General features: G+C 47.2%; 1 protein-coding gene across 1 annotated transcript in view; it reads left to right on the top strand.

Moving 5' to 3' along the window:
- The window catches only part of LOC126986026 (uncharacterized), a 33,726-nt gene that overhangs the window by 3,896 nt on the left and 7,110 nt on the right, over positions 1 to 22,720 (top strand). The window contains exons 3-6 of the mRNA XM_050841713.1: positions 10,155 to 10,365; positions 10,934 to 11,032; positions 11,864 to 12,129; positions 12,352 to 22,656. Of these exons, the coding sequence (XP_050697670.1) occupies positions 10,155 to 10,365; positions 10,934 to 11,032; positions 11,864 to 12,129; positions 12,352 to 22,656 (10,881 nt within the window). The remainder of the gene's footprint in view (positions 1 to 10,154; positions 10,366 to 10,933; positions 11,033 to 11,863; positions 12,130 to 12,351; positions 22,657 to 22,720) is intronic.

The raw sequence follows: 22,720 nt of genomic DNA, 5'->3' as shown, positions 1-22,720 counted from the left end.
CTTTCCTTTGTCTTATCTGTAACCTTTCCTTACCCTTCTCTCCTTACCCCCCCTCACCCTCTTCTCCTTTCCCCTTATCACCATTTCCTCTCCTCTCATGGTTGTGTGTTTGTGTGTGTTCCCCTTCTCTGCCCCTTGCTTGCCCACTCCTTTCCTTCATCTCTTTTTATCATACTGTTATATTTCCTCTTTTTCCCTGTCATTCTTTTTGTTTGTGTTCCTCCTTTTCTGTCTATTCCTTTCCCTTCCCTTCCTTCCTACATTTCCTCTTCTTCCCTCATTCTTGTGTGTTGTGTTCCTATCTGTTCAATCCTTTCCCTTTCTATCTTCATTTTCTTGCATTCCTTTTCTTTAGTTTTTCTCATTGTTCTGTATTGCCTATCATATTTGCCTGTGTGTGTGTGTGTGTGTGTGTGTGTGTGTGTGTGTGTGTGTGTGTAAGCTGTCTCTTCCCCCTTATCTTCCCTTTCCTTCCTTATCCTTCATAACAATCTATTATTCCCTTCTTTTTCTACCCTGTGTTTATGTCTGTCTTCCTCTGTGTCCCTTCCCTCCCTCCTCTCCTTACTTCAAACGCTTTTATCAATAGTGTTTTTCCTACTCTGTGTTTTGTCCCTTCCCTTTCCTTATCTCCTTCCTTCCATAGCCTTTAATATCACTCTAATTTCCCCGTTTTCTGCCCTGAGTATATGCCTGTCTTACCTCTAATCCTTTCCCTCCATCCCTCATTTCAAAGCCTTTTATCAATAGTGTTTTTCCTACTCTCTGTTTTGTCCCTTCCCTTTCCTTATCGCCTTCCTTTCATACTCTTTAATATCACTCTAATTTCCCCGTTTTCTGCCCTGAGTATATGCCTGCCTTACCTCTAATCCTTTTCAAATCCTTTTATCAATAGTGTTTTTCCTACTCTTGTGTTTTGTCCCTTCCCTTTCCTTATCTCCTTCCCTCCATACTCTTTAATATCACTCTAATTTCCCCGTGTTCTGCCCTGAGTATATGCCTGTCTTCCCTCTTATCCTTTCCCTCCATCTCTCAATTCAAAGCCTTTTATCAATAGTGTTTTTCCTACTCTCTGTTTTGTCCCTTCCCTTTCCTTATCGCCTTCCTTTCATACTCTTTAATATCACTCTAATTTCCCCGTTTTCTGCCCTGAGTATATGCCAGTCTTCCCTTTTAATCCTTTCCCTCCATCTCTCATGTCAAATCCTTTTATCAATAGTGTTTTTCCTACTCTGATATGTCCCTTCCCTTTCCTTATCTCCTTCCTTTCATACTCTTTAATATCACTCTAATTTCCCCGTTTTCTGCCCTGAGTATATGCCAGCCTTACCTCTAATCCTTTTCAAATCCTTTTATCAATAGTGTTTTTCCTACTCTGATTTGTCCCTTCCCTTCCCTTATCTCCTTCCTTCCATAGCCTTTACAGTCATTCCCTCGCCTGTGTGTGTGTGTGTCCTCTCTCCTTCCTTCCATACCCTTTATTATTTCCCCCCTCCTTCCCCTTCCACCGCCTCTACCCTATGTGTGTGGGTGTGTCTGTCTGTCTGTCTGGGTTAGTAATTGGTCTCGTGGGGGTTAGTTACTGGTGGCTGTTAGGTTTCTTCATTAATTTGTGTCAGTGTGTCCGCGAGGTGTGACCGTGTGATTGTGGTGTGGGAGAGTGAGTTAGAGACAAGATGAATAGCCTAATTTTGCTGATTGGGATAGATTAGTGGTGATAGGTTAGGTTAGGTTAGTGATGGGGTGGGGTTTGGTTTGGCTAGTGGGATTAGGTTAGATTAGCGAGGTAGGTTAGCGATGGAAGGGTTAGGTGGTAATGGTGGTATGCTTAGGTTAGTGGTGATGGTGGGATTAGGTTAGATTAGTGAGGGTTAGGTTAGTGATGGTGGTAGTGTTAGGTGGTAATGGTGGTGGTGATAGGTTAGGTTAGGTTAGTGATGGTGGGGTTAGGTTAGGTTAGTGATGGTGTGGTTAGGTTAGGTTAGTGATGGTGGGGTTAGGTTAGGTTAGTGATGGTGGGGTTAGGTTAGGTTAGTGATGGTGGGGTTAGGTTAGGTTAGTGATGGTGGGGTTAGGTTAGGTTAGTGATGGTGGGGTTAGGTTAGGTTAGTGATGGTGGGGTTAGGTTAGGTTAGGTGGTGGATGAAGGCGGGGTTAGATTAGGGGGTGGTGATGATTGGTAAGGTAAGTGATTGAGTTAGGTTATGAAAAAAATAAAACGAAGAAAAAATAAAGAACGAGAGGAGAGGAAAAGAAGAAAGAGAAAGAAAATGAGAAATGGGTGGAATGGAAAAAAAAACGATAAAAGAGGAAAACGGAAGGAAATTAGAAACGAGACAAGGGAATGAGGAGAGGCGATGGGACTAGGGTGTCAGGGTGCGGTCAGTGAAATCAGGTCACATCAGGTCAGGTCAGGTCAGCGGCGTGTGTGTGTGTATGTGTGTGTGTGTGTGTGTGTGTGTGTGTCAAATTGTTTCGTAGGGTAAATACAGACAAACACGGAAGACCAACAGACAAAACTACACAGGGAAACGTTTATTGGAGAGAGAGAGAGAGAGAGAGAGAGAGAGAGAGAGAGAGAGAGAGTAGTTGTCTGTCATTCTTTTCCCTTCAACTGTGTCTGTCTGTCTCACTCTTCTCTTTAACTGTCTGTCCTTTTTTTTCTCCTTTAACTATTTTTGTTTGTCTATATGCCTCATCTCTCTTTAATACCTCTCTCTCTCTCTCTCTCTCTCTCTCTCTCTCTCTCTCTCTCTCGATTTGATATATGAATGCATATCTATTTCTCTCTCTCTCTCTCTCTCTCTCTCTCTCTCTCTCTCTCTCTCTCTCTCTCTCTCTCTCTCTCTCTCTCTCTCTCTCTCTCTCTCTCTCTCTCTCTCTCTCTCTCTCTCTCTCTCTCTCTCTCTCTCTCTCTCTCTCTCTCTCAAAACAAGATTGGATATATGGATGCATAGCTATTTCTCTCTCTCTCTCTCTCTCTCTCTCTCTCTCTCTCTCTCTCTCTCTCTCTCTCTCTCTCTCTCTCTCTCTCTCTCTCTCTCAAGATTGGATGGATAACTATTGCAAAAAAAACAAAACCTAATGGAACCGAATAAGAGATAAAATGAAGAGTTAGGACTTTTAAAAATACAAACAACGATGAAAATAAAAGGAAAATAGTACCAAGGAAACAATAATAGCCTAATAATAATAAAAATAAGGCAGGGATAACCGGTCATAACTGCGCGTGGCCTCAAGGCTCATATCCGTCTCACTAGCCTTGGGGGTAAGAGCAACGAAGATTAGAGGTTAGATAAAAACAACAATTATGATAAAGGTGGAATTTAGGGCATACGTTATAGCTGCGCGTGGCCTCGGTGCTCAGCTCAGTCACATTGTCCCTTGTGGAGGATAATACCAACGAAGATTCAATGGTTTAAGTAAATTCACGTTAAATGGATGTTTTTTTTATTTTTTTATGGATATGTAAGATTTATAATGCGGAATAGGGGGTTGTCTGTGCCTGGGCGGGGGTGGGTGAAGGGGGTAGGTAGATGTTCCAATACTAAGAATAATAATGAACTAATCTCCTCCACGATACTGAGAAAATAGATAAACTGATAAATGTGTTATGAAGAGTTTCAAGATGCGACTGGAGTGTGACAACCGCTAAGAAAATAATACAAAGATAACGAGCCTGGGACAAAAAAGTATGTTATCATGTTAAATGTGTTATGAGATCATGCGCTGTGAATGTGACTGACAATGCTTAGAAAATAAAAAGATTGGGTGCTTCTTGAGCGTGCGATGTACCCTCCCATTTTTTTTTACAGCAAAGGAGACAGCACAAGGGCACAAAAAAGAGGAAACAATATAAAAGCCCGCTACCCGCTTCTTCTGAAATTTATACTTTAATGTGCGATCTACCACCATATTTAAAATTTAGCGTGCAGTCTGCTACAGGAACCTTATACTGCAGGATGATGAAAAGACATGTTGAATAGTGCCGAAAAATTGTTTATTATCCAGAAGACTTATCGTAAAAATTCAACAGCTGTTTCCTCCGTCAAAATGATCTGTAGAAGTCTTTTAACCCGTCCGCTGCGATTGGCACGGATTTGGCTTTCACTTGTAGCCTGGTAACATATACTCCCTCCATACACCGCACTGGCCCAAAAGTTTATCACAGTCGAAATTTCTTATATCGAGGTCCGTAAAAGCGAGAGTTTACTGTATTAAGGGGCTACACTGGGCAAATTTTCCGTGGATCTTCAGTCAAACCACGATTTTCGCTGGCACGGTTCTGATTTATTTCTTCTTATTGCTGCTGATGATGATGGTGAGTAATACCGTCGTCCTTCAAGGAACTCTACCGTAGCTTTGGAAGATCGTGGACACGTCAGAAAAACACGGTAATATGAGAACCACTCCAGCGGAAATCGTGGTTTGACTGAAGATCCACTTAAAATTTACCCAATAGCCCTTTAAAGGAGTTCAAGTCACAGGAAGGAAAAAGTTGAGTGCAAAGATGGTGGCTGTTCCAAATTCTAATCAGACAACAACAACCACAAAAAAAACGAGAACAATTAAAGAGATAAGATAAAGCCGCGAATACCCGAGGCTTCCAGGAATTGATAAGCGCTTGCTGTCATACCTGTAAATACCTGACGCGTCGAAGAGGGGTAATGAACAGGTACGGTAAGGGAGATACGGTATGTGTGTGTGTGTGTACATGTGGGGGGGGGGGGGATTGTGTGTGTGGGGTGGGGGGTGGTGGAGGGTACCGGTTGACGCCCTTGAGATTGTCCTGTTGATAAGATTGCTTGAGGTGATTCTGATAGTGGTGATGAGGTGCGTGTGTGTGTGCGTGCGTTTGTGTGTGTGTGAATGAAAGACCTTCGTTTGTGTAGACTTTCAGGGGAAGGAGGTGAGGTCAAGGTGTAATGGACGTGCTGACAAGGTGGTAGGCCTATGTCATCTTCTTTCCCTCCATCTAAATATTTATCCTCTTAATTAACCCTCTTCTTCCATATGCATCTTTTTCTCTTCATTCTCCTCTATTATAGAAAACGAATACCTCAAATTTCAAAGAATATGAATGCCAATAATACGAATATTCATAATACATTCATAACCTTTGTAAAAAAATGGCTTCTCGCTACCATCTCAGCATAACATTGTACGGTAATTATGCCACGGTATGATGACATTGTGAACAGTAGCCTATACGGTTTTGGTAGTTTTTTCTCCTACTAATTTCAATAGAAGCACAACAATTACACCTATAGTTTCGAATCCTATCTCTGCGATTTCATCAATACTCGCACGTTCAAGGCAAAGCTGTCCACGTATCAGCCGTGTGGGCGACAGGATTTAAACTGGAAGGCGGCCGCTCACTCGTTCGAGGTCCGCAGACTCTGCACATGTGACCAGAACAGACCGGTTACCAACGCGTTCTGGACGGCTTCATTCCCCTTTCTTCCCCTTCACTCCCCTTTCTTCCCCATTAAATTCCCATTCTTCCCTTTCACTCCCATTTCTTCCTTATTTTTTACGAATATTTTCAATCTTTTTTCCTTTTCTTCCTCATTCTCTACTCTATCATCATCCCCCTCTTTCTTCCTCTTCCTCCACTTCTATTCATCTTCATAGGCATCCTCCTCTTTCTTCCTCTTCTTCATCCTCTTCCTCAACCTCTCATGTTAATTTTTCTCTTTCCTCTTTATCCTCTTCCTTGGTTGCCCGTCATAGTCATCCTCCTCTTCTTCTTCCTCAGCCTCTTCATGTTGATTCTTCTCTCTTCCTCTTCCTCTTCATCCTCTTCCTTCGTTTCTCTATCTTCTCAGTCATACTCCTCTCTCCTCTTCCTCCATATGCATCTCTTTCTTCACTCTTCCTCCACTTCTTCATTCTTCTCTTCCTCTTCCTTTTCCTCTTCTTTCCCTACATCTGCATATTCATCCTCTTTCTTCCTCTTAACCCTCTTTCTCCACTTATCTTGATCTTCATACTCCTCTTTCTTCCTCGTACCGGCCTTCACCTTTATCCTCTTCCTCCTCCTCTTCCTCCTCCCTGGTTTTATTAGTTCGAGTTCCGTACAGGTCACTTACTACGTACTATACTCGTCTGATACAGGTCTTCCTCCTCTCCCTCTCCAGCCATGCCGAGTCAGTCGCTTTGAAATCTTCCTCGCCTTCCTGTCTGCTTCCTCCTCCTCCTCCTCCTCCTCGTCTTCCTTTCTAGTTTTATTACCTGTTTGTCTATTTATCTATATCGGTAAGCTTGTGGTTTGACTCTCTCTCTCTCTCTCTCTCTCTCTCTCTCTCTCTCTCTCTCTCTCTCTCTCTCTCTCTCTCTCTCTCTCTCTGTGTGTGTGTGTGTGTGTGTGTGTGTGTGTGTGTGTGTGTGCATATTGAGCCCACAATCGGCGCCAGTCGCTGCTACTCCTCTTCTTCCTCCTCCTCCTCCTCCTCCTCTTTTAACCTCCTTTCCTCCTCTTCCTCTCCCTTCCCCTACCTCCTCCTCCTCCTCTTCCAGACGTCTCCTGTTCTCTCCTCCCTCTCCTCCTTCCTCCTGTATTTTTTTTCTTCCCTCCATACCTCCATTCCCTCCTCTGCCTCCCCTTTAACTGCATTCTCTCCCCCTTTCTCTCTTCCCCTTCCTTCCCCATTCCTTCTCACTCCCTTTCTCTCTTCCCTTCACCTCCCTTCCCCTTCATTCCTTTTTCTTTCCCTTTTTCCTTTCTTCCCCTTCACTCCCATTTCTTCCCCTTCACTCCCATTTCTTCCCCTTCACTCCCATTTCTTCCCCTTCACTCCCCTTTCTTCCCCTTCACTCCCATTTCTTCCCCATCACTCCCATTTCTTCCCCTTCACTCCCATTTCTTCCCCTTCACTCCCATTTCTTCCCCTTCACTCCCATTTCTTCCCCTTCACTCCCATTTCTTCCCCTTCACTCCCATTTCTTCCCCTTCACTCCCATTTCTTCCCCATCACTCCCATTTCTTCCCCTTCACTCCCATTTCTTCCCCTTCACTCCCATTTCTTCCCCATCACTCCCATTTCTTCCCCCTCACTCCCATTTCTTCCACTTCACTCCCATTTCTTCCCCTTCACTCCCATTTCTTCCCCTTCACTCCCATTTCTTCCCCTTCACTCCCATTTCTTCCACCTCACTCCCATTTCTTCCCTTCACTCCCATTTCTTCCCTTCACTCCCATTTCTTCCCTTCACTCCCATTTCTTCCCTTCACTCCCATTTCTTCCCATTCTATCCCATTTCTTCCCCTTCACTCCCATTTCTTCCCCATCACTCCCATTTCTTCCCCTTCACTCCCATTTCTTCCCCATCACTCCCATTTCTTCCCCATCACTCCCATTTCTTCCCCATCACTCCCATTTCTTCCCCATCACTCCCATTTCTTCCCCTTCACTCCCATTTCTTCCCCTTCACTCCCATTTCTTCCCCTTCACTTCCCTTTCATCCCCTTCACTCCCATTTCTTCCCCATCACTCCCATTTCCTCCCCTTCACTCCCAATTCTTCCCCTTCACTTCCCTTTCATCCCCTTCACTCCCATTTAGTCCCCAACACTCCCATTTCATCCCAATCACTCCCAATTCTTCCCCATCACTCCCATTTCTTCCTTCACTCCCTTTCTTCCCCTTCACTCCCATTTCTTCCCCATCACTCCCATTTCTTCCCCATCACTCCCATTTCTTCCCCTTCACTCCCATTTCTTCCCCTTCACTCCCATTTCTTCCCCATCACTCCCATTTCTTCCCCTTCACTCCCATTTCTTTCCCATCACTCCCATGCCTTCCCCTTCACTCCCATTTCTTCCCCTTCACTCCCCTTTCTTCCCCTTTCTTCCCCTTTCTTCCCCTTCACTCCCATTTCTTCCCCTTCACCCCCTTCCCTCCACCCCCCTTCTTCCATTCTCTTATTCACTCCCTTTCTTCCCTTTCACTCCCCTTTCTTCATTCTCCTTCCTTCCCCTTTATTTCCCTCTTCACTCTCTCCCCTTGCCCTTCTCTTCTTTGTTATCCTCTTCATTCCTTCCCTCCCCTTCCTTCCCCTTCCCAGCAAAACTCAAGCAGCCAATTAGACAACCCCCAGAGAGAGAGAGAGAGAGAGAGAGAGAGGTATATGGGAAGCAGAGGAATCTTACTCCATTTATTTTTTCTTTATTATTATAATTGTTATTATTTTTATTATTATTATTATTTGTTTTTGATCTTTTGTTCTTCCTTTGTGGCTCTTTCGCTGTCATTTTCCTCCTTTTTCTCTTCTTTTTCTTCTTTTCCTCCTTTTCCTCCTCCCTTCCCTCCTTTTTCCTCCTCCAATTACTTCTCTTTCCCTTTTCTTCCTCCTTTTTCCTCCTCCTTTTTCCTCCCTTTTCCTTTTTTTCCTCGTCCATTTCCTCCTCCTTCACCTCATTTTCCTCCTTTTCCCCCTCCTACTTTTCCTCCCTTTTTTCCTCGTCCATTTCCTCCTCCTTTACCTCCTTTTCCTCCTTTTCCCCCCTCCTACTTTTTCTCTCTTCTCCCTTTCCTCCTTTTTCCTCCTCCTTTACCTCATTTTCTTCCTTTTCCCCCTCCTACTTTTTCTCCCTTTCCTCCTTTTTCCTCCTTTTCCTTTTTCCTCATCCATTTCCTCCTTTTCCCCCTCCAACTTTTCCTCTTTTTTTTCCTCCTCCTCTTCCTTTTTTTCCTCCTTTCCTTCCTTTTTTCTCCTCCTTTCCTATGTTTCTTATTTTTCTCATCTTCCTTCACTCACTCCTATCTCATTCTCTCTCCACGATATTCATTTATTTCTCCTTCTCTTCTTCCCCTGAGTCATTACGTGTCTATCCCATTTTCTCGTCTTTCTTGTATACCTTGATATTTATTTATTTTTCCCTCTCCTCATCCTCGCTTTTCTTGTTATGGTTGTGTCTTCGCTTTTAAACGTACTATCTTCCTTTCTTCTTCTGTTGTTACATTCTCTCTTCCCTTCTTCATCCTTATTTCCTTCCTTTCTATCATAATTTCTTTTCTCTATAATCTCCTCTCTTGTTTCCTTCCTTTCTTCTTCTTCTGTTACATTCTCTCCTCCCTTCTTCATCCTTATTTCCTTCCTTTCTATCATAATTTCTTTTCTCTATAATCTCCTCTCTTCTTTCCTTCCTTTCTTCTTCTTCTGTTACATTCTCTCTTCCCTTCTTCATCTCCTTATTTCCTTCCTTTCATAATTTCTTTTCTCTATAATCTCCTCTCTTCTTTCCTCCCTTCCTCAACTCCTTTCTTCCTTTCCTTTTCCTTTCTCTTCCTATCTTCTTTCTTTCTTTCTTCCCCCCTTGTCATCACTTTCTTCTTTTCTCATCTTCGTAACACTTCGTTCTCTTACTTTCTTCTTCTCTTCTTTCATAACTCTTCTTTTTCTCTACCTTCGTATCACTCGCCGTCTCTTCCTTTCTTCCTCAACTCCTCTCTTCCTCTTCCCTTCTATTCCTATTTTCTTAGCCTTTTAAAACACACATCACCTCCTGTATTCTTCCTTTCTCCCTCAACTCCTTTCTTCCTTTCCTCTTCCCTTCTATTCCTATTTTCTTAGCCTTTTAAAACACACATCACCTCCTGTATTCTTCCTTTCTCCCTCAACTCCTTTCTTCCTTTCCTCTTCCCTTCTATTCCCATTTTCTAAGCATTTTAAAACACATAACTTTCTATATTCTTCCTTTTTCCCTCAACTCCTCTCTTCCTTTTCCCTTCTATTCCTATCTTCTTAGCCTTTCAAAACACACATCACCTCCTGTATTCTTCCTTTCTCCCTCAGCTCCTTTCTCCCTTTCCTCTTCCCTTCTATTCCTATTTTCTTAGCCTTTTAAAACACACATCACCTCCTGTATTCTTCCTTTCTTCCTCAACTCTTCCTTTCCTCTTCCCTTCTATTCCCATTTTCTAAGCATTTTAAAACACATAACTTTCTATATTCTTCCTTTTTCCCTCAACTCCTCTCTTCCTTTTCCCTTCTATTCCTATTTTCTTAGCCTTTCAAAACACACATCACCTCCTGTATTCTTCCTTTCTCCCTCAACTCCTCTCTTCCTTTCCTCTTCCCTTCTATTCCTATCATCTCAGCCTTTCAAGACGCACACATCATCCCACTCACAACACCCCCATCTCTCCCACAGCTCAGCCAGGCCGCGGCGGGGAACGTGGCGGGGGTGGCGATGGCTCTCTCCAGCGGGGCCCATGTTGACAGTTCGAGCCCCGCCCACCTGCCTTACCCCGGCCGCTCCGCCCTCCACCACGCCGCCGCCAAAGGTCACGTGTCTGTGGTGCGGTTTTTGGCCCATCACGGTGCTAATGTTAACCTACACAGCGGCTTTCCTGGCGACCGAGGTGAGAGAGAGAGAGAGAGAGAGAGGACTGGTAAAATAATGTATCTTGATTTTCTTTTAGTCTTCCCTGAGTCGAAAATAAAATAGTAAAGCGAGGAATAAGTGTATGGCCGAGAGAGAGAGAGAGAGAGAGAGAGAGAGAGAGAGAGAGAGAGAGAGAGAGAGTTGGCCAGTTTGTAATGCAGTCAGTCAGTCATTATTCATTCATTAAGTCAGGTTATCAGTAAGTTAGTCAGTTGGTTATTCAGTCAGTTAGTCAGCCTTTCATTCATCTATTCAGTCAGTCAGTCAGTCATTCATTCAGTTAGTCAGTTAGTCAGCCTTTCATTAGTTAATTCAATCAGTCAGTCAGTCATTCATTCATTTAGTTAGTCAGTCAGTCAGCCTTTCATTAATTCAGTCAGTCAGTCAGTCAGTCAGTTGGTTAATTAGTAAATCTCATGTATATTCTTAAACCTTAATATTGCAACGTTTCCTTCATTTTAACCCCCATTTGACCCACCCACCACCACCTCTCCCCTGCACCCCTCACCCCCTCACCCCTTCACACCTGCTCCCCCTCCCCTCAGGCGCCACCCCCGCGCACCTGGCCGCTGAGAATGGTTACTACCTGTCCCTTCAAGTGCTAATGGTCGCCGGTGCCAACCCTGACAGACCCGACGCCGATGGTGAGTGTGTGGGGGATTGTTGTGTGTGTGTGTGAGAGTGTGTGTGGCGGGGCGCTGTTGTGTGTGTGTTTTGTCTATAGTGTTTTAGTGCGATTGTGTATTTTTTTTCTCTTCTACTTAACATAATTATTACTGTTACTTCTCCTCCTCCTCCACCTTCTCCTCCTTCTTCACTTTTACCTCTTCTTCTTCTTCAAGCCGCAGTGATGTCTATGCTACTTCGCTACGGCTCATGAACGTCTCCGAGCATAGCGGAAAACTCTACGGACGAAGCCTTCCCTTTTTCGTTTACTCCCCCACTCGCTAACCTCTCTCTCCCTTGCTCCTCTTCCTGCTTGTCTCCCTTCCTCTTACTTCTGGCGTTCTGGTCCTATGATAAGACTTCCCTCCTCCTTTCTCTCGCTTCCTCCTTCTCTCCCCTCCCTTTCTCTCGCTTCCTCCTTCTCTCCCCTCCCTTTCTCTCCCTCTCACTGACAGCTACATAATTAACCTCTTTTCTGTCCTTCCTCCTAACAAGTCATATGATAAGGGTCGGTATTTCAAGACACATTTGCTTCTCACATCAGTTATTTCTAAAGGTCAAAGAGGGGGTCAATTGGGTTCTAATGAGTGTTTCTTCAGGTTCACAGTACAGAGGAAGGGTCAAACTACCACCAGGGTCATAAAACTACTCCTGGAAATGCCCATGAACTTCTATGAAAGCCTTGTCAATTATGTGTTCTTGGGCGGCAGAGTGTCTTATGATGTGACCCCTTAAGCTGTCTTCCCTTCCTACTCTGTACTGTTCCCTGCGCCCCTCTCAGCCCCACTAACCCCCAGCCCCTCCCCCAGGCCGCCTCCCCATCCACCGGGCAGCACTGAAGCGTCAGGTATGGGTGCTCAGAGCCATGTGGGACTTTGGCTGCAACCTCTCCTCCCCGGCCGCCGACTACTCCACAGCGCTCCACTTGGCGGCGGGCGTGGGGGCGCTCAACGTGGCCCGCTTCCTGGTGGAGGAGTGCGGCGTGCGGCCCGGCGTGACGGACGGGGCGGGCTACACGGCACTGCACCACCCCAACACCCAGCGGCACCCCAGGATGGTGGCGTACCTGGAGGAGGTGAGGGGGTGTGCTGACCTCTAATACTACACACACACACACACACACACACACACACACACACATCTATAATGGAAATTCTGATATGTTGATATAAAAACTTTACCAGGTAAGAAAAAAAAACAAAACATGGTAGAGTTTAAAACAAACATCAGGTTAGGGTGTTAAAAAGACACTCCCCTAACAGAACCTAAACCTAACCCCTCCTCCCCCCTCACACAGGTGGCAGAGGCAGCCAACAGATGGAACCCCCAGCAAGTCCCCACGTCAGCCTACCCTCGCCTCCACATGCGGCCCATACCCCGGCACGCACGCATCTACCATGGCAGCACACCCTTCCACCACTCACCCCGCAGCCCCTACTACCACCAGTACGACATCCCCCCTCAACGGTATAGCCAGTTCAGGGGGCGACTGTGGCAGCGTAGGGGGCAGAGGGGAAGGTTCACTACTTCTGGTGGCAAGTCAAGTTCATCCATGTCAGCCTCAGCCTCCTCTGCTTCTGTCTCCACCTCCACCTCCACCTCCTCCAGTCACCCCAGCTTAGTGCCTGCTCACGATGTTGCTCCGTCTGAGGCAGTGCAGCCACCCAAGGATGCTGTGGTGAATGGAGATGATCACTTGGAACATCACCAGGCTGAGAGTAAGGAGGGACAGGCATCGAGAGGAGAGGTGACGCAAAACGGACATGGGGATCACCACTCTGAGGCGGCACCAGCAGACGACATGGTGAACGGCTTTGGTCACACCAAGGCGGCAGCACCAGCAGGAGAGGCCTCTGGGGGACTCTTGGATAACCTTCAGAATGGATACCACCCTGATGACAAGTTCTGTTATCCTACGGCCACACCACCAGCGGATGACGGCCACCAGGACCTAGTGCATGCCATTTGGAAAGGCGCCCACTCAGATGCCCCTCAGAATGGCCACCACAGAGAGACCTACCCATCGGATGCACAGGTCTCGCGGAATGGCCACGAACACGTCTTCCAGCCCTCATCAAAGACACCTGACCCGTGGGACTCCGCCTTCTCTCTCTCGCTGAATGCACACACTGGCAGGGAGGAAGGGATGTCAGAGGGAACAGCCCATCAGACCTGGCACACTAATGGTCACCTTGAGTCATCGGGAGAAGGTAGTGAGATGGAAAGCCAGAACCAGTATGGGCTGACTCCTGCACGCCTTGAGGGGGTCACTAGCAAGGCAGGACACCATGGCACATCTGAGGAGACACATCGGGACATCACTTCATCGTCAGAACAGTCATCAGGTTCCTATTTGTCTGAACCCATGACACTGACTCCCTTCCCGGCAGCCTCTAAGCCATCTGATCCCCTCTCAGAGAACACAGAGACACAGACATCAGAGCCCAAGGAGACCACAATGCAGGCCTCAAAAGACAACGCCTTCATGAGAGCTATTGATATGTTTGACCCCCAGCCCATGCCAGGAGGAGAGGAGATTCAGGCTCAGACAGACATGGATGAGGGTGACTTGGGGAAGCATGAAAGTGAGGAGAATGAAGGTCAATGCGGAGATTTCATGGAGAAGGCTGAAGAAGAGGAGGAGGAGGAGGAGGAGGAAGAGGAAGAGGAGGATAATACACAAGGTTTTAAAGAGAGAGGCCTTGATGTGGTCATGGAGGAAGGCTCACCTCACCTGAACTTAGAGATGGAAGAGACAGAAAAGGAGGAAGAGGAGATGGACAAGGACGAAGATGCTGAGAGGGCCGAGGAAGAGGAAGTAGAAAAAGAAAAGAATGACGACAGAGATGAGATGATGGACAAGGATGTGGAAGAGGAAGCGGAAAAAGTAAACAGTGAAGATGACGACAAGGAGAGGATCAAGGGTGAGGAAGAGGAACCTGAAAAAGAAAAGAATGAGGAGAAAGATGAGAAGGCGGACAAGGATGAGGAAGAGGAAGCTGAAAAAGAAAGGAATGAGGACGAAGAGAATGACGAGGGTTATGGTGAAGACGTGGCTGAAGGGAGAGTGAGGAAAGACATTGATCTAACAGTGGAGACGGAGAACACGGCAGACCAAGAAGCAGTGAGAGTAGGGAATGAAAACAACCGTACTAGCATAAAGGAAGAAAATAGCCCCGACTTGGAATATGAGGAGACGGGCGGAGACATCATGGTGGTGACTCGGAAAGAAGAGAACAGGACGAAGAAAAGAAACATGTCTGCAGAGAAAGAGACAAGTGGCCACAAGAGGACGGTAGAAGACAAGGAAGAGAGCATGAAGACAGATAAGAAGACAGGGCTCAACATAGTCATCACAGGGACCGAAAACCACAGTGACAGTGATGTTCTGCTGGAGACAGGCAGCGAAACGGATGACTGCGACAAACTGCTTCAAGAAAAGGTGGTGATGGATGCCCAAGAGCCACTGAAAGCTGCAGAATCTGAAGTACCAGCCAAGGGAGACAAAGAGGAGCCTGAGATTGTGACGATTGAGGCAAGTGAAAGCAGTACTGAGATGACGCGGCGCCCGGACGTGACGCAGACAAAGAGGGAAGCCGTTACCAGCCAAAACTTGAAGAAGAGAAATAAAGAAAAGCAGAAGAGGAAGGTTACTTTTGAGGTTGAGCACAGTGAAGAGAATCGAGTAGAAACGGAAGAGGAGCAGCCGGACAAGAGCAGCAGAGAGGCAGAACCAGTGAAGCAGGTGGAAGAGGCGGCACAGATTGTAGACTGCATTGTGAATCAGCAGGAGGAGCAGGAGCAGGAGCAGGAGGTACAGGTGAGAGGCAGAAAGAAAACACATGAGAAACGGGAAAAGGAATCACGAGGCAAAGATAGAAAGAAACGTCACAAGCAGGAGAGTCAGACCAAAGAGCAGGAGTCACAGAGCAGGGCCAGCAGTGAGCCACAACCGCAGGAGGAGCAGGAAGAGCCACAGCAGTTCATGGAGGAGGAGCCACCACTGGAGCCTGTCATGTCAAGGAGGATGAGGCGGATGAAGAAGAAGGAAAAGTCGAAGAAGGTGACGAAGACGGGACAGGGAGTGACCCGCGCCAAGGAGTCAGTACCTGTGGACAGTGACTTAGATAAAGAGTCGCATCCCAGGTCCTCAGAGACAGAAGGCCACTCAAGGAAGGGCAAGAAGAGAAGCAGGAAGGGTGCCACATCATTGCCACAGAGCCACTCATCAGGGGGCCACAAAGCCACCTCTAAGGGGCAGCAGCAGCACAGCACTGGAGGCCATGAAGCAGAGGAGACAATGACAGTGCCAGCTAAAGCAACAAAGACCGTGCCAGCTGAGACAAAGATGGTGTCAGTTGAAGAGACAAAAATGGTACCAGCTGCAGAGAGGGAGAGAGTGCCAGCTGAAGAGACAGAGACGGTTGGAGGTGAGTCAGGGGCCAATGAAGTGCAAAAGCAAGTGGAACTCTCCAAAAAGGCTCTGCCAGTTGGTGCCAGAGGGAAGTCAGTGCCAGGCAGCAGGACCAAAGAGACTGTGCCACAAAAAAAAGAGAAGGAAATAGTGACCATTGGCTTGGCTGAATCAGCTCAAACCCCAGCCAAGGGAACAGTGACAGCAGAGAGTGAAAGGATGGTGGCTGCTGAAGAGGAGAGAGTGGCGGCCAAAAAGACACGGTCAGAGCCTGCCCAAAAGGTGAAGCCTGATGAAGGTACAGAGCACGCAGCAAAGACAGACACGACCACCATGGAAGAGACGAAGCCTGTGCCGGAGGAAAAGACTGAGACAGAGCCAGAGGAAGAGACGAAGCCTGTGCCGGAGGAAAAGACTGAGACAGAGCCAGAGGAAGAGACGGAGGCAACAGCAGCTTTGAAAACCGAGGAAGCTGAAGAGTCAGTAGTTGCTGAAGAGACAGTGACTGCTGAAGAGTCAGTAGTTGCTGAAGAGACAGTAGCTGCTGAAGAGACAGTGGCTGCTGAAAAGACTGTGACTCCTAAAGCGACAGTGGTTGCTGAAGAGACAGTAGCTGCTGAAGAGACAGTGGCTGCTGAAAAGACTGTGACTCCTAAAGCGACAGTAGTTGCTGAAGAGACAGTAGCTGGTGAAGAGACAGTGGCTGCTGAAAAGCCTGTGACTCCTAAAGCGACAGTGGTTGCTGAAGAGACAGTTGCTGCTGAAGAGACAGTGACTGCTGAAAAGCCTGTGACTCCTAAAGCGACAGTAGTTGCTGAAGAGACAGTAGCTGCTGAAGAGACAGTGACTGCAGAAAAGACTGTGGTTGTTGAAGAGACAGTGACTGCTGAAGAGACAGTGACTGCTGAAAAGACTGTGGTTGTTGAAGAGACAGTGACTGCTGAAGAGACAGTGACTGCTGAAGAGACTGTGGTTGCTGAAGAGACAGTGACTGCTGAAGAGACTGTGGCTGCTGAAGAGACAGTGACTGCTGAAGAGATTGTGGCTGCTGAAAAGACTGTGGTTGTTGAAGAGACAGTGACTGCTGAAGAGACAGTGACTACTGAAAAGACTGTGGTTGCTGAAGAGACAGTGACTGCTGAAGAGACTGTGGTTGCTGAAGAGACAGTGACTGCTGAAGAGACTGTGGTTGCTGAAGAGACAGTGACTGCTGAAGAGACTGTGGTTGCTGAAGAGACAGTGACTGGTGAAGAGACTGTGGCTGCTGAAGAGACAGTGACTGCTGAAGAGACAGTGACTGGTGAAGAGACAGTGACTGCTGAAGAGACTGTGGCTGCTGAAGAGACAGTGACTGCTGAAGAGACAGTGACTGCTGAAGAGACTGTGGTTGCTGAAGAGACTGTGGTTGCTGAAGAGACAGTGACTGCTGAAGAGACTGTGGCTGCTGAAAAGACTGTGGCTGCTGAAAAGACCGTGGTTGCTGAAGAGACAGTGACTGCTGAAGAGACAGTGACTGCTGAAATGACGGTGGTTGCTGAAGAGACTGAGGCTGCTGAAGAGACAGTGGTTGCTGAAGAGACAGTGACTGCTGGAGAGAACGTGACTGCTGAAGAGACAGTGGTTGCTGAAAAGACAGTGACTGCTGAAATGACTGAGGCTGCTGAAGAGACTGAGGCTGCTGAAGAGACAGTAGTTGCTGAAGAGACAGTGACTGCTGAAGAGACCGTGACGACTGCTGAAGAGACTGTGGCTGCTGAAATGACAGTGGTTGCTGAAGAGACTGAGGCTGCTGAAAAGACAGTGGTTGCTGAAGAGACTGAGGCTGCTGAAATGACAGTGGTTGCTGAAGAGACTGAGGCTGCTGAAATGACAGTGGTTGCTGAAGAGACTGAGGGTGCTGAAAAGACAGTGGTTGCTGAAGAGACTGAGGCTGCTGAAATGACAGTGGTTGCTGAAGAGAGAATGACTGCTGAAGAGACAGTGACTGTTGAAGAGACAGTGACTGCTGAAGAGACTGTGGCTGCTGAAAAGACAGTGACTGCTGAAGAGACAGTGACTGCTGAAAAGACTGTGGTTGCTGAAGAGACAGTGACTGCTGAAAAGACTGTGGTTGCTGAAGAGACAGTGACTGCTGAAGAGACTGTGGCTGCTGAAAAGACAGTGGCTGCTGAAGAGACAGTGACTGCTGAAAAGACTGTGGTTGCTGAAGAGACAGTGACTGCTGAAGAGACTGTGGCTGCTGAAAAGACAGTGGCTGCTGAAGAGACAGTGACTGCTGAAAAGACTGTGGTTGCTGAAGAGACAGTGACTGCTGAAAAGACAGTGACTGCTGAAGAGACAGTGACTGCTGAAGAGACAGTGACTGCTGAAGAGACTGTGGCTGCTGAAAAGACAGTGGCTGCTGAAGAGACAGTGACTGCTGAAAAGACTGTGGTTGCTGAAGAGACAGTGACTGCTGAAGAGACAGTGACTGCTGAAAAGACTGTGGTTGCTGAAGAGACAGTGACTGCTGAAGAGACAGTGACTCCTGAAAAGACTGTGGTTGCTGAAGAGACAGTGACTGCTGAAGAGACTGTGGCTGCTGAAAAGACAGTGGCTGCTGAAGAGACAGTGACTCCTGAAAAGACTGTGGTTGCTGAAAAGACAGTGACTGCTGAAGAGACAGTGACTGCTGAAAAGACTGTGGTTGCTGAAGAGACAGTGACTGCTGAAAAGACTGTGGTTGCTGAAGAGACAGTGACTGCTGAAGAGAACATAGCTTCTGAAGAGAGAGTTACTGCTGCAGAGACAGTGACTGCTGAAGGGACATTGGTTGCTGAAGCAACAGTAACTACTGAAGAGACAGTGACTGCTGAAGGGACAGTGGTTGCTAAAGAGACAGAACCAGCTGAAGAGACAGTTCCTGTTGAAAACACAATGCTTGCTGAAGAAACAAAGACAGTGGAAGCCAAAGAAATGGTGTCAGCTGAAGAGACGGAACCACCTGAAGAGAGACAGCCAGTGCCAGCTGAAGAGCAGGCCACCGGGGCCCACGAGGCTGAAGGAATAAAGAGAGTGGCAGCTGAAGAGGCAGATGTGGTGCCAGCTGAGTCAGGGGCCAAGGAAGTGCCAAAGCAAGTGGAACTCACCAAAGAGGCTCAGCTAGTTGGTGCCAGAGGGAAGTCGGTGCCAGGCAGCAGGACCAAAGCGACCAAGAAGGAGACAGTGACCATTGGCTTGGCTGAACCAACTCCCACTCCCGCCAAGGGAAGGTCAGTCGAATCCACTGACGAAACACCAGCAAATCCTGCAACTGAAGGGAATCTGGCAGCTAAAGGACCACAGACAATGCCTGCTATAACAACAGGCCCAGCAGAAGAGACAGAAAAAGTGCCTGCTGTAAAGACTTTGCCAGCAGAGGAGACAGTACCAGCTGGAGAGACAGTCAACAATGGGTATGCAGTGCCCTCAGATATGACTAATGAGTCCAAATGCTCACAAAGTCCAAGGAAATCTAAGAAGAAGAGAAAGAGCAGGAAGGGAAAGGTGAGAGATGCATCAAGGGAGGAGAGGCCCAGGCAGAGTGAGGGGCGGCACCAAGGCCACACAGCCCCTGCCCTCTCACCCGCCCACAGTGACTCAACAGGCAGTGAGACTGTTCAGGAGACACTGGATGTAGAAGAACCAATGAAAGTTGAAGAGACAGTGCCAGCTAAAGAGGCAGTGCCAGTTGATGTAAAAGTTCATGTTGAAGAGACAAATGGAGTGCCTAAATACACATTGTCTTTTGTGGTGACAATGTCTGTTGAAAAGACTGTGGCATCTAAAGGGACAGTGCCTCTTGTAAAGACCTTGCAAGCTGAAGATACAGAGACAGTACCTGTTGAAGAGACGGCGGCAGCTGAAGAGACAGTACATGTTGAAGAGACAGTGGCAGGTGAAGAGATATTGCCTGTTAATGATACCATGCAAGCTGAAGAGACTAAGACAGCACCTTTCGAAGAGACCTTGCAAGCTGAAGAGACTAAGACAGCACCTTTCGAAGAGACCTTGCAAGCTGAAGAGACTAAGACAGCACCTTTCAAAGAGACCTTGCAAGCTGAAGAGACCTTGCAAGCTGAAGAGACTAAGACAGCACCTTTTGAAGAGACCTTGCAAGCTGAAGAGACCTTGCAAGCTGAAGAGACTAAGACAGCACCTTTTGAAGAGACCTTGCAAGCTGAAGAGACCTTGCAAGCTGAAGAGACTAAGACAGCACCTTTTGAAGAGACCTTGCAAGCTGAAGAGACTAAGACAGCACCTTTTGAAGAGACCTTGCAAGCTGAAGAGACCTTGCAAGCTGAAGAGACTATGGCTGTTGGAGAGACTATGGCTGTTGAAGAGACCTTGCAAGCTGAAGAGACAAATGCAGTGGCTGTTGAAGAGACCTTGCAAGCTGAAGAGACTATGGCTATTGAAGAGACCTTGCAAGCTGAAGAGACTATGGCTATTGAAGAGACCTTGCAAGCTGAAGAGACAATGGCAGTGGCTGTTGAAGAGACCTTGCAAGCTGAAGAGACTATGGCTATTGAAGAGACCTTGCAAGCTGAAGAGACAAAGGCAGTGGCTGTTGAAGAGACCTTGCAAGCTGAAGAGACAGAGACAAAGGCAGTGGCTGTTGAAGAGACAGGGCCAGGTGAAGAAACCCAAACCCTTCAAGAGACAGGGGTGGCCATAGGGACAGAGACAGTCACCAATGGGGATGCAGCGTCCTGTGAGTCAGACCAAGCACTCACTCCAAGGAAATCCAAGAAGAAGAAAAAGAGCAGGAAGGGAAAGGTGAGAGACACATCAAGGGATGGGAGGGTGAGTAAGGGTGAGGGGGAGCACCGCCCAGACCCCAACACAGCCCCTGCCCACACCCATGCCCACAGTGGCACAGCAGGCAGTGAGACCGTATCAGCTGAAGAGACACTGCTTGCTGAGGAGACAAAGCCTGTTGAAGAGACAAAGACCGATGAATCAGAACACTCCGTAAGTCCAAAGAAATCAAAGAAGAAGAGCAGGAAGGGAAAGGTGAAGGAGGCAGCCGAGGAGGAGCGACCCAGCAAGAGTAAGGGAGACCACCAACGCACCCACACAGCCCCTGGCCACACACGCACTCTCAGTGACACAACACGCAGAGGTACATCCGTGCAGCCACTCATAGAACAAACTAGAGAGGAAGAAAAGAAACTAAGGAAAACTGGAAAGAAAGAAACTAGAGGAAATGAAGAGGTTACAGCCACTCCACAATGCACACTGCCAAACACAGAATGGACAAAGAAAACGGAAGACAAGAAAGGTGAACTGAGGAAAACCAGACAGATGGAAGAAAAGAACCTAAGGAAAACTGAAGAGAAAGAACCCAAAGGAACAGAAACAAATGAAGAGGTCACGGCCACTCCACAATGCACACTGCCAAACACAGAATGGACAAAGAAAACGGAAGACAAGAAAGGTGAACTGAGGAAAACCAGACAGATGGAAGAAAAGAACTTAAGGAAAACTGAAGAGAAAGAACCCAAAGGAACAGAAACAAATGAAGAGGTCACGGCCACTCCACAATGCACACTGCCAAACACAGAATGGACAAAGAAAACGGAAGACAAGAAAGGTGAACTGAGGAAAACCAGACAGATGGAAGAAAAGAACCTAAGGAAAACTGAAGAGAAAGAACCCAAAGGAACAGAAACAAATGAAGAGGTCACGGCCACTCCTCAATGCACACTGCCAAACACGGAATGGACAAAGAAAACGGAAGACAAGAAAGGTGAACTGAGGAAAACCAGACAGATGGAAGAAAAGAACCTAAGGAAAACTGGAGAGAAAGAACCCAAAGGAACAGAAACAAATGAAGAGGTCACGGCCACTCCACAATGCACACTGCCAAACACAGAATGGACAGAGAAAAAGGAAGACAAAAAAGAAGAAATAAGAAAAGCCAGAGACATGGAACCTGGAAAAACTGAAACGAGTGCGTCCAACATCACAGCCACACCTCAACACACCTTTACGGACCAACCAACAGACGCACAAACTCACGAGCTGGCCACTGGAGCACTCGTAGGAGGGGGTGAAGGAGTGTCTGCTTACCCCAAGGCAGATGAGACTATGACATTTGATAACACTAAGGCAGATGATTTTGCAACAATGTTTGAGCTCCAGAATCTTATGAGGGAGCTGAGGATAGTGACGGAGAAGATCAAGGAAGAGAAGGGCATTTTGAAGAGAAAGTGGGAAGATGGGAACTATGGGGAAGAGGGAATGCAAGGAAAGGAGTTGAAATTGGATGACGGGGTACTGGAGAAGCTAGAAGAGGAACTTAAGACCGTAAAGGAAAAAGTAGTGACAAATTGTAGGGGTGTTGAGGATGAAGAGGAATATGAAAATGCCATAAAGGAGGAGGAGGAGCAAGACATGATGGGCAAGGGAGAGCAGGAAGAGGCTGGAAAGAATGAAGAAACAGAAAATAGAGACTTCACAGGAAAGCGACTGGCAGAAGAAGAACAGAAACAAGGAGAATGGAAAGAGCTGAACCAGTACACAGAGTCAGTGGAAGGACAAGAGGAGGAGAAACTATACCAATATGAAAAAGAGACCAGCACATCAGAAGAATGGAGGAAACACGAGGAGGAGGAACTATACCAATATGAAAAAGAGACCAGCACATCAGAAGAATGGAGGAAACACAAGGAGGAGGAACTATACCAATATGAAAAAGAGACCAGCACATCAGAAGAGGAAGAGAACCACGAGGAGGAGGAACTATACCAATATGAAAAAGAGAACAGCCTATCAGAAGAGGAAGAGAACCAGGAGGAACCCGAACCAGAGGACGTGGAAATTCAGAATGACGAGACAACCAATACCCAGATCGAGATGGAGACCACTAACCCCGGCCACCTGGAAGCCATCGTGCGGTGTCTGGCGGCCGTGTGGACCTCCCTTGGCCATGGGGAAGATGCGGTGGTGGGGAGAAGGCGTGAGGGAGACAGAGTGGTGGCAATCGAGGGTCTGCGCGGTGGGGAGGAGGCGGCAAGGGGAAGCAGGGGTGAGGAGGAGAAGCTGGGGGTGCAGGGGTGTGATAGGGAGGTGTGTGAGGCCTTGAAGGAGGTTGTGAAGGAGTTGTACCCTGGCCCTCACCACCACCACCACCACCATGCAACAGCCTCCCTGCACAAGCTCCTGGTAAGATGTTTTTCTCGTATCTGTTTACTTATTGTTATTATTATTATTATTATTATTTTTATTA

This window comes from Eriocheir sinensis, chromosome 61 (assembly GCF_024679095.1).
Source record: "Eriocheir sinensis breed Jianghai 21 chromosome 61, ASM2467909v1, whole genome shotgun sequence".
In the NCBI taxonomy this organism is placed as follows: domain Eukaryota; kingdom Metazoa; phylum Arthropoda; class Malacostraca; order Decapoda; family Varunidae; genus Eriocheir; species Eriocheir sinensis.
This window is presented reverse-complemented; position numbering and strand designations above follow the sequence as displayed.